Here is a 12942-nt window from a genome sequence, read left to right on the forward strand (position 1 = left end):
GCTACATAAGTAGGAGTGAGCCTAGTTGAAGAAGCATATAACTGGGGTACTTAGTTTAGAAAAATTAGGTGTCATAGTACTTTGCAAGACTTCGGGAAGAAAATTATTAAAATCAATATTATTGATTAAAATAAAATTAAATTGTCAATATTATTATTAAAATCAGTTATTACCTTTTTGTTTAGGAAATTGATTTGGAGATATCTCAGGCTTGTTTGGAAATTTCCATGTGACTAGCATAGGTATCATATCAAGCTTTTTTGAAAAGCTTTTCTGCTCCCTTGAACTGCTTTGCAGCTCTTTTATAATTTGACATTGTGTAACTTCTGTGTATTCCCTTTAAAGACATGAACTCACAATAATTTAAGTAAAAATTCTGTATTTCACTTTAAGTGTTGCTTGCTAATATTAAAGAGTCCTTAAGCCCTTTCTTGATACATGGTTGTAAAGCTTAGTACAGCATTGAGCTTGAACCTGTATTCACAAAATCAGGTTTTCTCTTGCAAGCATAACATTTTGGGATTAAATGTGTGAACTTGGAATTGTTTTGCCTCATTAGCAGCTTTGCAGGGCGACAATGAGCAAAGACACATGAAGGAGAGGGATTTTCTGAATATCCATCAAATCTGAGCAAAGCCTTATCTGCAATTTTCATTCTGAGACTGTATGCTAATTAAACTTAGGCAGTCACACCAAGTCACCTGGCAAACCACAGAAGTATATATGTAATTTAATTATAAACTCAGGGGCCTTTTTTCAAGTTTGACTGCCTTTTCGCTCACATCCCTTTAAAGCTGTCATTTGGCCTTATTTAACATTTTCTCTTCCCCTCCTAGCTCTTTCTCAGCTCCTGACCTTAGCTGTAATATTAGCATTTGAGCAAAAAGACAGACACCCTTGGAGGGTGGGGACTGTCTCATTGCTGCTAGAATGATGTGAGACCCCCTAAAAAGAGAAGCCTTGTACATCAAGGTGGCAAACTGAGAATAAGAAGGAATCTGAGAGTTTTATTTAGTATTATGAGCTGAGCTTTGCATTAAAGTATTTGTTCCCTTTCTTAATATAGAGTAAAATAATTAGCTAAGTATGAACCAAAATTAAACAGATGTTTAAAAAGTTGAAATAAAAAAAATTTTTCTATTTAAACCAAGTCATTGTCAGGCAATAAAATCATGAATCTCACTGATTCTAATGCATTTCATGGGTCTAGAACTCACATTTGTTAAGAGAAAATTGGGCCATATTATAGTAGATCTTTTGCAAATGCACAAATCAACAGAAATGGTCTGAGATTAGTCGTGAGGTGTGCTTAAAATTGTGTCTAATAATCAAATATGCAAATTATTTGCAAGTAAAATCAAGTGAATTTAAAGTTCTTTTAATAAAACATATACATTTTTATCAAATAAAATAAGATAAGGAGTACTAGATATTTACATATAACTGGAAGCATCTTATATTTTCCAAGACCCTGTTAGTGATTGTTATGATTGCAAGTTATTGTACTGTTTTACTTTCTTGAACGTATTTAATATATTGCTTAATTTATCTTTTTTTCTGGCAGGGGCGGGGGGGAGTGTGGCTTGTGGGATCTTAGTTCCCCGACCAGGGAATTCCCTATCTTTTTTAAAAAATTGAGCTATAATTGACATGTAGCATCATGCTTGTCTCAGGTGTATAACATAATGAGTCAATATTTGTATATATTGCAAACCGTTCTCCACAACAAATCTAGTTAAAATCCATCACCACACAGTTACTAACATTTTTTTCTTGTGATGAGAACTCTTAAGACTTACTCTCTTAGCAACTTTCAGATATATAATATGATATCATTAACTATTAACCATGCTGTACATTACATCCCTATTACTTACTTATGTTATAACTGGAAGTTTAAAGTTTGTACCTTTTGATCCCCCTTTCCCATTTTGCCCACCCTCCACTCCCTGCCCCTCGCAGCCACCAATGTGTTCTCTGTAATCTGTGGGTTTGGGTTTAGTTTTGTTTATTTCACATATAAGTGAGATTATATGGTATTTGTCTTTCTCTGTCTGACTTATTTCACTTAGCAAAATGCCCTCAAGGTCTATCCATATAGTTGCACATGGCAGGATTTCTTTCTTTCTTTTTTTTTTTATAAATTTATTTATTTATTTATTGTCTGTGTTGGGTCTTCATTGCTTTGCATGGGCTTTCTCTAGTTGAGGTGAGCAGGGACTACTCTTCATTGTGGTGCACAGGCTTAGTTGCTCCATGGCATGTATTATCTTCCTGGGGCAGGGATCAAACCCATGTCCCCTGCATTGGCAGGTGGATTCTTAACCCCTGCACCACCTAGGAAGTCCAGGATTTCCATCTTTTTTATGGCTGAATAATATTCCATTGTGTAGATACCACATTTTCTTTATCCATTCATCCATCAATTGATGCTTAGGTTACTTCCATGTCTTGGCTATTGTAAATAATGCTGCAAGAAAAAGTTTTAAACAATAGTTATATTTTCAAATAATATGTTTAACGTGTTTTCTTTTAACCTCAGACACATCTGTGGGCAAAGAACTTCTGTATTTAAAGCTAGAGATATGACTGTTTATCTGAAAAAAGAACAATAAGTTATTTTCCCACATTTCCAGACTTCTTTGAGACCTTGTAGTCTAGTACTGGGCATATAAAAGTTGCTACATAGGGAGCTTTGTACTATTGACTTCTTGCATTTCCTGTGTGTCCTCAATCTCAGAACATGGTTTTGGCAGGAAGAAAACCAAAATATTATTTAGTCAGGTCAAACATGATCTTAAATCCCTGGAAGCCCATTTTCTTCATTGAAAGTCTGTGCCTTTGTCTAGTTGTCCAAAATGTTTGAAATAGCCATGCATAGTGTAAGCAGAAAATCTTTTTTCACACCCACCTTCCCTCAGGAATGTTACACTTTGAGATATTTTTACTTTAATTTTTTTCCTTTTTTAACAGGAACACTCAAATATGCTATTTTTTCTCTGTTTAGAGTGTTTATACATGGATATTAGGTTGATTTTTTTCCAGTTTGAAGATAGGTTTATTTTTTAATGCTTTTATAATACCTGCTTGTTAAAATGTATATATAATATATATATATACATAAGTCCAAAAAATCTTGAAGAAAATATCACCTGAAATCTCATTTTCCTGAGAAAATCGTTAACATCAGCCACCTGAGAAGAGTAGGATGCAAGAAATATTGATGAATAAACAAAGTGTAAATAAGTTGGTAAATCTGAGTTTATGTTGGATGTAATTTAAATGATGACTGATTTGGGAGAGGGCTTGAAATAAGGTTAAATGAATATTCTAGATAATAAAGTTGGAAAAGTGGGAGGAATCAGGGTTAAAGTGTTATAAAATCCTTGATCTGGGAAAGGATAGAGATACTAACTTTATACCTTACTGAATATACATGTTAAAAATTGATGGTTAACCACTAAAAGAAATAGACTAGGTCACAAGTCACTAGAGAGAAAAAAAGGGGGATAAAGAGAGCTGTAAATCCAATAGAAAACAGAAAAGAAAAACCAAAGCATGAAGGAAAGGCATGGTAAATTGAAAAAAATAAAACAGCAGGAATGTGTCAAAGTATATCGCTAATCATAATAAATGCAAATGGATTAAATCACCTATCCTAAGGAATAATAATGTTCTATATATTTATTTTTATAAACATGTCAGAAGCACTTTATAACTTACATTGCAAAAGGAGGATAATCAGGTGCTCTCCCTAACCCTGAATCAAAAGAGCTTGGTACCTTTTTGGAGAAAGGAAGGAAGAAAGAAGATAAATTGGTGATATTGTTATTTCATGAACTAATACTATGTCTTATAAAAAATGTTTTCTTCAAATAATTTTTTCAAGTCTAGAAACTAATTATAGTTAGGAAGGTAGTAAATTTGCTTAATCAGTATAACAGTTACTGCTTTTTTTTGGACAGAGATGGGATTTAGTCTGATTTTTGAGCACTGACATTTCATAGCACAGCAGCAGTAGAAAGTATCTTTAAGTTCAGATCAGCCGTTTCTCTTGCATCAGGGTTCTCTGTCTTCATTATATTTTAATCAAGATGGGAAAAGAGATAATCTTTATTCCTCCTTCTTTTAACCAGAAAAGCCTTAAAAATCCATACTTTTTGGGCTTCCTAGGTGGTGCAGTGGTTAAGAATCCACCTGCCAATGCAGGGGACACGGGTTTGGTCCCTGCTCCAGGAAGATGCCACATGCCACGGAGCAGCTAAGCCCGTGTGCCGCAACTGTTGAGCGTGTGCTTTAGAGCCCGTGAGCCACAACTATTGAGCCCATGTGCCGCAACTACCGAAGCCCATGCGCCTAGAGCCCGTGCTCTGAAACAAGAGAAGCAACAAGAGAAGCCACAGCAATGAGGAGCCCATGCACCACAACAAAGAGTAGTCCCCACTCACCACAACTAGAGAAAGCCTGCGTGTAGCAACGAAGACCCAACACAGCCAATAAATAAATAAATCCATACTTTTTCAGAGACTACCAGATTGTTTTTTAAAATTCAGATATAAACTGCATACAAGAAGAGTGAAGCAAAATCATGCAGAAGGGATGGAAAATAAAGGAATGGAACAAGATCCACTGAGCAAAATATAGAAAGCTGATACATCATTATTAATTACTGTATATCAGGAGTTGGCAAACTTTCTGTAAAGGGCTAGATATTAAATATTTTAGGCTTTTGCGGGTAATACAGCCTCTGTTATAACTACTCTGCTGTAGCATGAAAGCAGCCATACACGTAAACGAACGAGTGTGGTTGTGTTCTGATAAAATTATTTATAAAAACAGTCAGCAGGGGGATTCCCCGTTTGTCCAGTGGTTAAGACTCTGCACTTCCACTGCAGGGGGTGCAGGCTCCATCCCTGGTCAGAGCTGACCCCTGTTCTGATTGTATACTGATTATACAGCAGTGAGCAAAAAAGGCATGATGCCAGCACTCAACTCAAAAAACAATAATCAAACAAATATAAAACAACCCCAGGTGTTGAAAAGTAAAACATTCAGAAAAACACAAGCAAACAAACAAACCTGAGAGGTAATTGAATTGATAGGAAACTAAGGTGGAGTGGCCAAGGAAGTCCTCTGAGAAGAGAAGACCTTTGAACAGAGACCTGAATGCAGTGAAGGAGGGAGCCTTGGAAAGGTTGTGCAAGGGTCCTGAGGCAAGAGTGAGTCTGGACTATTGAGAATCAGCAAGAAGTCCAGTGTGGCTGGCGCAGAGAAGTGAAGGTGAGTTTTGTGCATTAGACAGGTGCCAGATGATGTGAGATTTCCTTCTAAATGTGATGGGAAGGTTTTGAAGATTTTGAACATAAGAGTGGTATAGTCTCTTATATTTTTATGTATAAATTTATTTATTTATTGGCCGCATTGGGTTTTTGTTGCTGCACGTGGACTTTCTCTAGTTGTGGCGACCGGGAGCTACTCTTCGTTGCGGTGCATGGGCTTCTCATTGCAGTGGCTTCTCTTGTTGTGAAGCACAGGCTCTAGGCACACAGGCTTCAGTAGTTGTGGCTCGCAGGCTCTAGAGCACAGGCTCAGTAGTTGTGGCACACGGGCTTAGTTGGTCCGCAGCATGTGGGATCTTCCCAGACCAGAGATCGAACCTGTGTCCCCTGCATTGGCAGGTGGATTCTTTTTTTTTTTTTAAGAACTTTTATTTAGATACAGTTAACATACAATAAACTGCATATATTTAGTGTTCAATTTGGTATCCCAATCTCCCAATTCATTCCCCCCAACCCTCCCCACTTTCCCCACTTGATGTCCATATGTTTGTTCTCTACATCTGGGTCTCTATTTCTGCCTTGCAAACTGGTTGATTTGTACCATTTTTCTATATTCCACATATATGTATTAATACACGATATTTGTTTTTCTCTTTCTGACTCACTTCTCTCTGTATGACAGTCTCTAGGTCCATCCACGTCTCTACAGTTGTCCCAGTTTCATTGCTTTTTACAGCTGAGTAATATTCCATTGTATATACGTACCACATTTTTTTATCCATTTATCTGTTGATGGACATTTGGGTTGCTTCCATGTCCTGGCTATTGTAAATAGTGCTGCAATGAACATTGGAGTGCATGTGTCTTTTTGAATGATGGTGTTCTCTGGGTATATGCCCAGCAATGGGATTGCTGGGTCATATGGTAACTCTATTTTTAGTTTTGCAAGGAATCTCCATACTGTTCTCCATAGTGGCTGTATCGATTTACATTCCCACCAACAGTGTAAGAGCATTCCCTTTTCTCCACACCCTGTCCAGCATTTACTGTTTGTAGATTTTCTGATGATGCCCATTCTAACCGGTGTGAGGTGATAGGCAGGTGGATTCTTAACCACTGCGCCACCAGGGGAGTCCCTAGTCTGCTTTATTTTTGGAAAGTTCTCTCTGACTGTGTGTGGGAAATGGATAGTAGGGATGGTAAGAGGGCAAATAGGGAGACCAGTTAAGGGGCAATTGCCTTGGTGTCCAGACAACAGATGATGGTGTTTTCGTAGTGGAGATGCTCCTCTAGGGGCTTGAATGTGTCAACTTTGGAAGCACTGTGTTGAAAAGGGCAGAGCCACTGTCAGTCTGGGTCACTGCTATGGTCAGAATATTTGTGTTCCACCCCCAAATTCATTTGTTGAAAACCTAATGCCCAAGGTGATAGTAGTAGGAGGTATGGTCTTCGGGGAGGGATTAGGTCATAAGGGCAGAGCCCTCATGATTGGGATTAGCGCTTTTATAAAAGAGGCCCAACACACATATCACTGGAACACACCCCCCAACACACACACACATCCCCCCCTCCACATGTACACACAACAAATAAACTGCAGGAAATAAAAAGAGAAGAAGCCATTACACAGCCAAAGAGGCTTGAAGGACACAGTTGAATACAATGTAAGGACTTTGTTTACATCCTGATTCAAATAAACCAACTACAAAAAGCCATCTTTTGATACAACCTGAGAAATCTTAATGTGGGTGGAAAATTAGATGATGTTAAGGAATTACTGTTCATTTCTGTAGGTATGATAACGGAATGGCAGTTATGGTTTTAAAAAATAAGTACTTAGTGATGCAAACTGAAGTAATTACAGGCAAAATGACATGGTGATTTCTGCTCCTGATTTAAAATTCTCCAGGAAAATAACACACAGTCCCCCTCAAATCCCTGCAATTATAACAAGACTGCCAAAATGTTGATAACTGTCAAAGCTGAATGATGGGGACATGGAGTTCTTCCCACTCTTCTCTTTTGTGAAGTTTGAAAATGTCTGCAATGAAAAATGTTTCCATTGTTCAGTTATTGATTGGAACCGAATTTAGGAGTTGAATTCAGCTGCCATCTTTTTAATATTGTGAATTATAAATATGTTCCGCTGTGCATATGGTACATCAATGCATTTATTTATGTTCCCTTTAAAAAAAAACGAGGCCCCTACAAAGTTTAGTAGCCCCTTCCACCATGTGAGGAGGGGTCTGCCACCCTGAAGAGGGCCCTCACTCAACCATGCTGGCACTCTGATCTGAGACTTCCAGCCCCCAGAACTGTGAGAAATAAATTTCTCTTGTTTATACGCCTCCCAGTCTGTGTTTTGTTATAGCAGCCTGAATGGACTAAGACAGTCACTGACTGACCACACAGAAAAGAGCTGCCCACCAACTTGGACCACCTGCCCCAGACTGTGAAATGAGGAGATAGACTTCTATTTTCCTGACCCAATGCATTGTAAAATCTATTTGTTACAGCAGTTTAGTCTACTATAATACAGGGGTTGGCATTGAAGTAGTTTAAGGAGAATAATGACCAGGTCATTATTTTTTGAAGGATAACTTAAGGCAAGCTGAGTGGCAGATTGATTGGAGAAAGCAAAACCAATGAGTAGAATGATGCAGTAGGTCACATAAGGGGTGATGAAGGCCTGAACCAAGATGGTACTGGGAGATAGAAAGTATTTTATTTATTTATTTATTTATTTATTTATTTATTTATTTATTTATTTATTTGGTTGTGCCAGGTCTTAGTTGCGGCAGGCAGGCTCCTTAGTTGTGGCATGAGAACTATTAGTTGCAGCATGTGTGTGGGATCTAGTTCCCTGACCAGGAATTGAACCCAGGCCTCCTGCATTGGGAGCTTGGAGTCTTATCTACTGCACCAGGAAAGTCCCGAAATTATTATATTTAAAAGATACTTTGGAGGATGTAATGAACAGGTTTTTTCATCAACACGTGCTATGATTGAAAGGCAAATAAACTGGTCAGCGTATGGTGAATCAAACTACCCCTCAGTGGTGGAAATATAAATTGGCATAACTTTTTGGACCATAATTTGGTAATGTGCATTTAAAGTCTTAAAACTTCATATCATTTGAATAAGCAACTCAATTTCTAAAAATCTGTCCTAAGGAAATGTTTAGAAATTTGGTAAATGACCTCAGGACAAAGATGTTTATCACTGTGTTATTTACACTTGGAAAGGTTAGTGTGGTACTCAAACAATGCCCCGCCCCCCAATCTACTTAGTGGCTTCGAAGTACAAAGATTTGTTTCTCACCCATAATACATGCCCAGGTTGGACAAGCTGCGGCCTCAGCTCCATGTTGCCCCACTCTGGAACCATCCTGAATGTATTTGTTATCTACTGCTACATAACAAATTACTCCAGAACTTAGTGGCTTAAAATAACAAACATTTATTATGTCACAATTTCCGTGGTTCAGGAATCTGGGCATAGCGTCACTGGATTCTCTGGCTTATAAGACTGCAATCAGGGTGTCGGCTGGGGCTACAATCATCTCAAGCCTCAACAGGGGGAAGGACATGCTTCCAAGTTCACTTATGTGATGATTGGCCAGTCTCAGAAGATCCACTTTCAAACTTAACTCATGTGGCTGTTGGCAGGCCTCAGGTCCTACCTGGTGGGAGACATCAGCTCTTTACCACACAACCCTCTCCAGGCACCACGTGGAATCTCACAGCGAAGCAGCTGGCTGCTCTTAGAGTGAGTCATGGAGCAGGAGAAGGTAAAGAGGGCGAGCATGATGGAAGCCAGAGTCTTTTATAACCTAATCTTGGAAGTGATATCCCATCACTTTTGTCATAATTCTATTCACAAGAAGCAAGTCACCAGGTTCAGTGCACATTCAAGGAGAGGGGATTACAAGGGCTTGAATACCAGAAGGGGATCATTGGGGGCCATTTTAGAGGCTGCTTGCCACACTGAATGTTATAATTTCTGGGGGAGAGGGAAAAGAAACATGACAAATTGTGCATTGGCTCTTAAGAGATTCCTTTTGAAGGTGGCACATGTTACTTCTATTCATATTTTGCAGCCAAACAAGCTACATTGTCACCACTAACTTCCAAGGGATGGGGAATTGCATCCTACCATGTACTGGAAAGAAGAGGGAACCCAGCATATTTGTGAATAGGGCTGACTACCACAGCTACAGGTTCAACAGTGGGAGAATAGTTTAAATTTTTTGATACACCCACGTGCAGAACTTCATGTAATTCTAACAGATGTTAAGTGGAATTTGTCCTTTCATCCAGGATAGAAACTAGGATTTACAAGTGAGGCATCAAGTACCCCACATTATAAAAAGAGGCACAAATAATTGGGGGTCAGACAACTTCTCTGCTTCCAAGACTTATGAAAAGGTGACCAAACTTACTTTTCCATCTTCAACCATCTCCTCAGATCTGCCCTGCTAACCCCTGCAACCTGATATAACTAGAAGATTGGTTGGAGGGTGGGGATGGGAGTCAGCAGAGTCATGAATCAGTCCTGATGGAGAGTGCCCTGGCATTTCTCTACAAAACCAAGTAAGTGAGATAGACTGGGACCTAGGGCCCTTTACTGGAGTGCTTGCACCTGCACAAATGTCTCCTTGAGCAACGGGAATACAAAAAAATATAAAGGGACTAAAAACAACTGCATGCGTGCATAGTTGAGGCAAATTATGATCAATAAGATACAAAAAGGCCAAAACGCAACTTCCGCTTCTGAGGTGCCAGGAGCAAAAGTAGGGCACTGCGCATGATCCCTGCACACAGCACCACCAAGGGATGGGCAGATCACCTCAGCCACCCCTCCAGCTTACCCACCCATCTGCCCCTAGCCTCACCCATTTAAAGGACCAGCTCACCCCTCCTCCAGCAGCAAGCAAGGGAACCTGTTACTTATTTCCCCTCCCTCAAGCTGCGGCACGAGTTTCAATGAAGTCTGGCCTGATTTTCTCATCTGGCCTTTTCTCAATTTCTATTGATTAAAGAGTCCAAGGACCTGAGTCAGTCTCATGCAAAGGGTTGCAAGAGATTCCCCCACGTAGACTGGGGCTGCTTGCAAGGAGTGAAGCCTGTACAGAAACAGCAGGGGAGATGGGCGGTCAAGAGGACACGATATTGAGAACATTAGCTGGGGGCAGGGGACAGATGCAGAGGGTTGGAAGAGGTCACATTGGCCCAGGGCTCCCCATCTGAGAACCCTGTGGGAGGGTAGGACTCAGGGGTCCCTCAAGACCCTGCCTTAGAAGCCTGCCTGCCCAAAGGACTGTGTGTGGTGATATTCTGGAAAGAACCACTGGCCAAATGAGATACGAGTCCCTTTCCCCTTCTCAGCTTCCAACCCCAAGAAGCTGGAATCGAGCCCCCCTAAATCCAAGTTCCTCTGCTGAGTTTATGATTAACCTCTCTATCCAAAACGTTATTCCCTTTTTTTGTCCAACACCTGTTCCCCTCAAGACTGTGGAGTACCATAGCAAAGAGGGAAGTGAAACTGAGCAGGGCCCTGTGGGGCCCTCCCGAATCTCCCATTTCTTGTTTGTAGGAAAAAGATTTCAGCCTCTTAAATCTTCCCTGTGTTCCAAAGGGCAGATTCAAACAGTTACTAGTAAAGGGGGTGAGGGAACACAGAAAGAAATAATAATGCAGCTTATATCTCTGAGTTCCACAGGATCTAAGGCCTCCATCCAGTTGGAGGATGGTAACTTTAGGCTGAGCACAAGCAGGTACGACCCCAGGCTGGTTGGAACCAGAAGGCTGATGACTGAGATTCCTAGCACACCTCACCACCAACCAATCTGAGGAAGGTCACACAGTCTGCAAAGCTCTCCCCAGATTTTTCCTATAAAACCTCTTCCCTGAAAATCATTAGGGAGTGCAGGTCTTTAGAGCAGGAGCCATCCTGTTGCTCTGTTCTCCTTGCTCAGCCCTGCAATAAACCTTTCTGGGCTCCAAAACTTAAGGTTTGCGTTTGTCTGGCCTCAGTGGGCTTTGGGCACGTGAACTTGGGTTTGACAGCAAAGCCAGGCTCCCAAAGAGGAGGGGAAGCCCCAGCGCGTTCTCACCCAGGCAGCCCTCTCACCCCACTCAGAGCTCCGTAGTTCGCCGCAAGCTTCCCCATGGCACTGCCACTGTAGTACCCCAGGAACTAAAACTAAAAAGTGATGTTTCTAGCCCTTAGCATAGCTGGAGGAGACCCTGCACACGCTCCAGCCAGGAGGTAAAGGAACCGAGAGGGCGGCGGGAGGCACTGAGGCGGCGCGCCGCGGGGTCTTGTGGGAGGCTCCGGGCTCTCTCCGCGCAGGCGCAGTGCAGCCCCCGGCGGGCTGGGCTCGGAGACCAGGTGCCAGACCCGGGGAGTCTAGCGGCTCTTGGCAGAGCCGGGAGCTACTCTAGGCAAGACGGGGGTTCAGAGGGGCACCCTGGGTCAACGGGAAGATGGAGATCAGAGCGCCAGAGTGGGGGTGGGATTGAGTGACTTGAAGCCCCAAGTCTGGGGCCTCGGAAGCGATGGTCCCCAAAAGAGTGTGTCGCCCGCGGCTTGGCGGTGGAGCGTCGGATGGTACCAGCTTCTCTAAAGCAGTCACAGTCACTGGCTCTGCTCACCGCAGACAGGAGCGTTCGTGGAATCTGCCGTCCCAGTGGCTCCAGGATCCCTTTCTCCTTCAGACTCCAGCCTCGGCTCAGCCCCGCCCCCTGTGCCCCGCTGCTCCCGGCTGTGAGCGCCCGCGGTCCGGGCTGCGATGCGGGTTAGCGGCGGGGCGGGTCAGTAGCGTATCTCCCCGCGGAGCAGTGTGTGCGATCGCTCCCACCCTCCAGTGTCTCAGGATTCTCTCTCAAGTGTTTAGTCGTCTGCTTTGCAGTCCCAGTGTCCATAGGTCCCTAGCCGGAGTTCCTCTGTATGTATCCTGGGAGATGCTAAGTGTAACTTTGAGCCCGTCTGGATTTCCGACTGGGGCACTCTTTCCGGTCGTACAGAGGTTTGGGACCCAGGAGAAAGACAGCAGCCAATGAAAAGCTGTTTCTGAGCCCACAGGAACAAGCCTTGCTCAAGGGAAAGAAGACTGGAACTCCACAGACAGCTGGACCCCATCTTGAGAGGATACACCTGTGACCCGAGGCTTCCTGCCAAAACTACTAGCCAAGACCTGAGTCTGGAGGAGGAAGGGGTTCTGGAGCTGCTGGGGCTGTGGAGGTTCCTCAGCAAGGCTTGGGTCAGGTGACCACCTTCACAGCACAGGGAGAGATCTTGGACTTAGCATAGACTGTGCACCATCTCTTACCTGAAATGGTGAACAGTTTGTAGTGTGAAGAGAAGGCAACATAGGGCAGGGTGGTTGAAGAATGATTCAGGCCAGTGTCCCCGCTGGCCACTCTGGGAGCTGCAAGGCAGGCTTGTCCCATGGCTCCTTTCTTTTCCAGCTCTGCCTCCTTAACTTCTTGACGTTGCTGAGGAGGAAGGAGAGATGACCAATTCCCAGGTGAGATGCAGTTTTCCTTTCTCAGTCCAGTTATACATACTCTTGAGGAAAAAGAAAACACATTTATGGATGTGCTAGATACACTCAACATTGACTTTTCTTTTAATTCTCACAGCAGTTGTGAAGTTTAGA

At 42.3% G+C, this 12942-nt stretch overlaps 1 protein-coding gene across 3 annotated transcripts in view; it reads left to right on the plus strand.

Annotated features, from left to right (window-relative positions):
- Positions 1 to 11648: 11648 nt before the first annotated feature.
- LOC130835466 (zinc finger protein 239-like) overlaps positions 11649 to 12942 on the plus strand; it is a 34864-nt gene continuing 33570 nt past the window's right edge. Inside the window, exons 1-2 of one of the 3 annotated variants that reach the window (XR_009048934.1) lie at positions 11649 to 11725; positions 12752 to 12810. Coding sequence is in view for 1 of the 3 variants with exons in the window: in XM_057706963.1 (XP_057562946.1) it covers positions 12796 to 12810 (15 nt within the window). In the remaining 2 variants the exon portion in view is untranslated. Of the gene's footprint in view, positions 11794 to 12750; positions 12811 to 12942 lie in introns of those variants that run through there. The other 2 variants (XM_057706963.1, XR_009048935.1) reach the window with 2 other exon arrangements.

The sequence above is a fragment of the Hippopotamus amphibius genome, chromosome 1, assembly GCF_030028045.1.
Source record: "Hippopotamus amphibius kiboko isolate mHipAmp2 chromosome 1, mHipAmp2.hap2, whole genome shotgun sequence".
Taxonomy (NCBI): Eukaryota; Metazoa; Chordata; class Mammalia; order Artiodactyla; family Hippopotamidae; genus Hippopotamus; species Hippopotamus amphibius.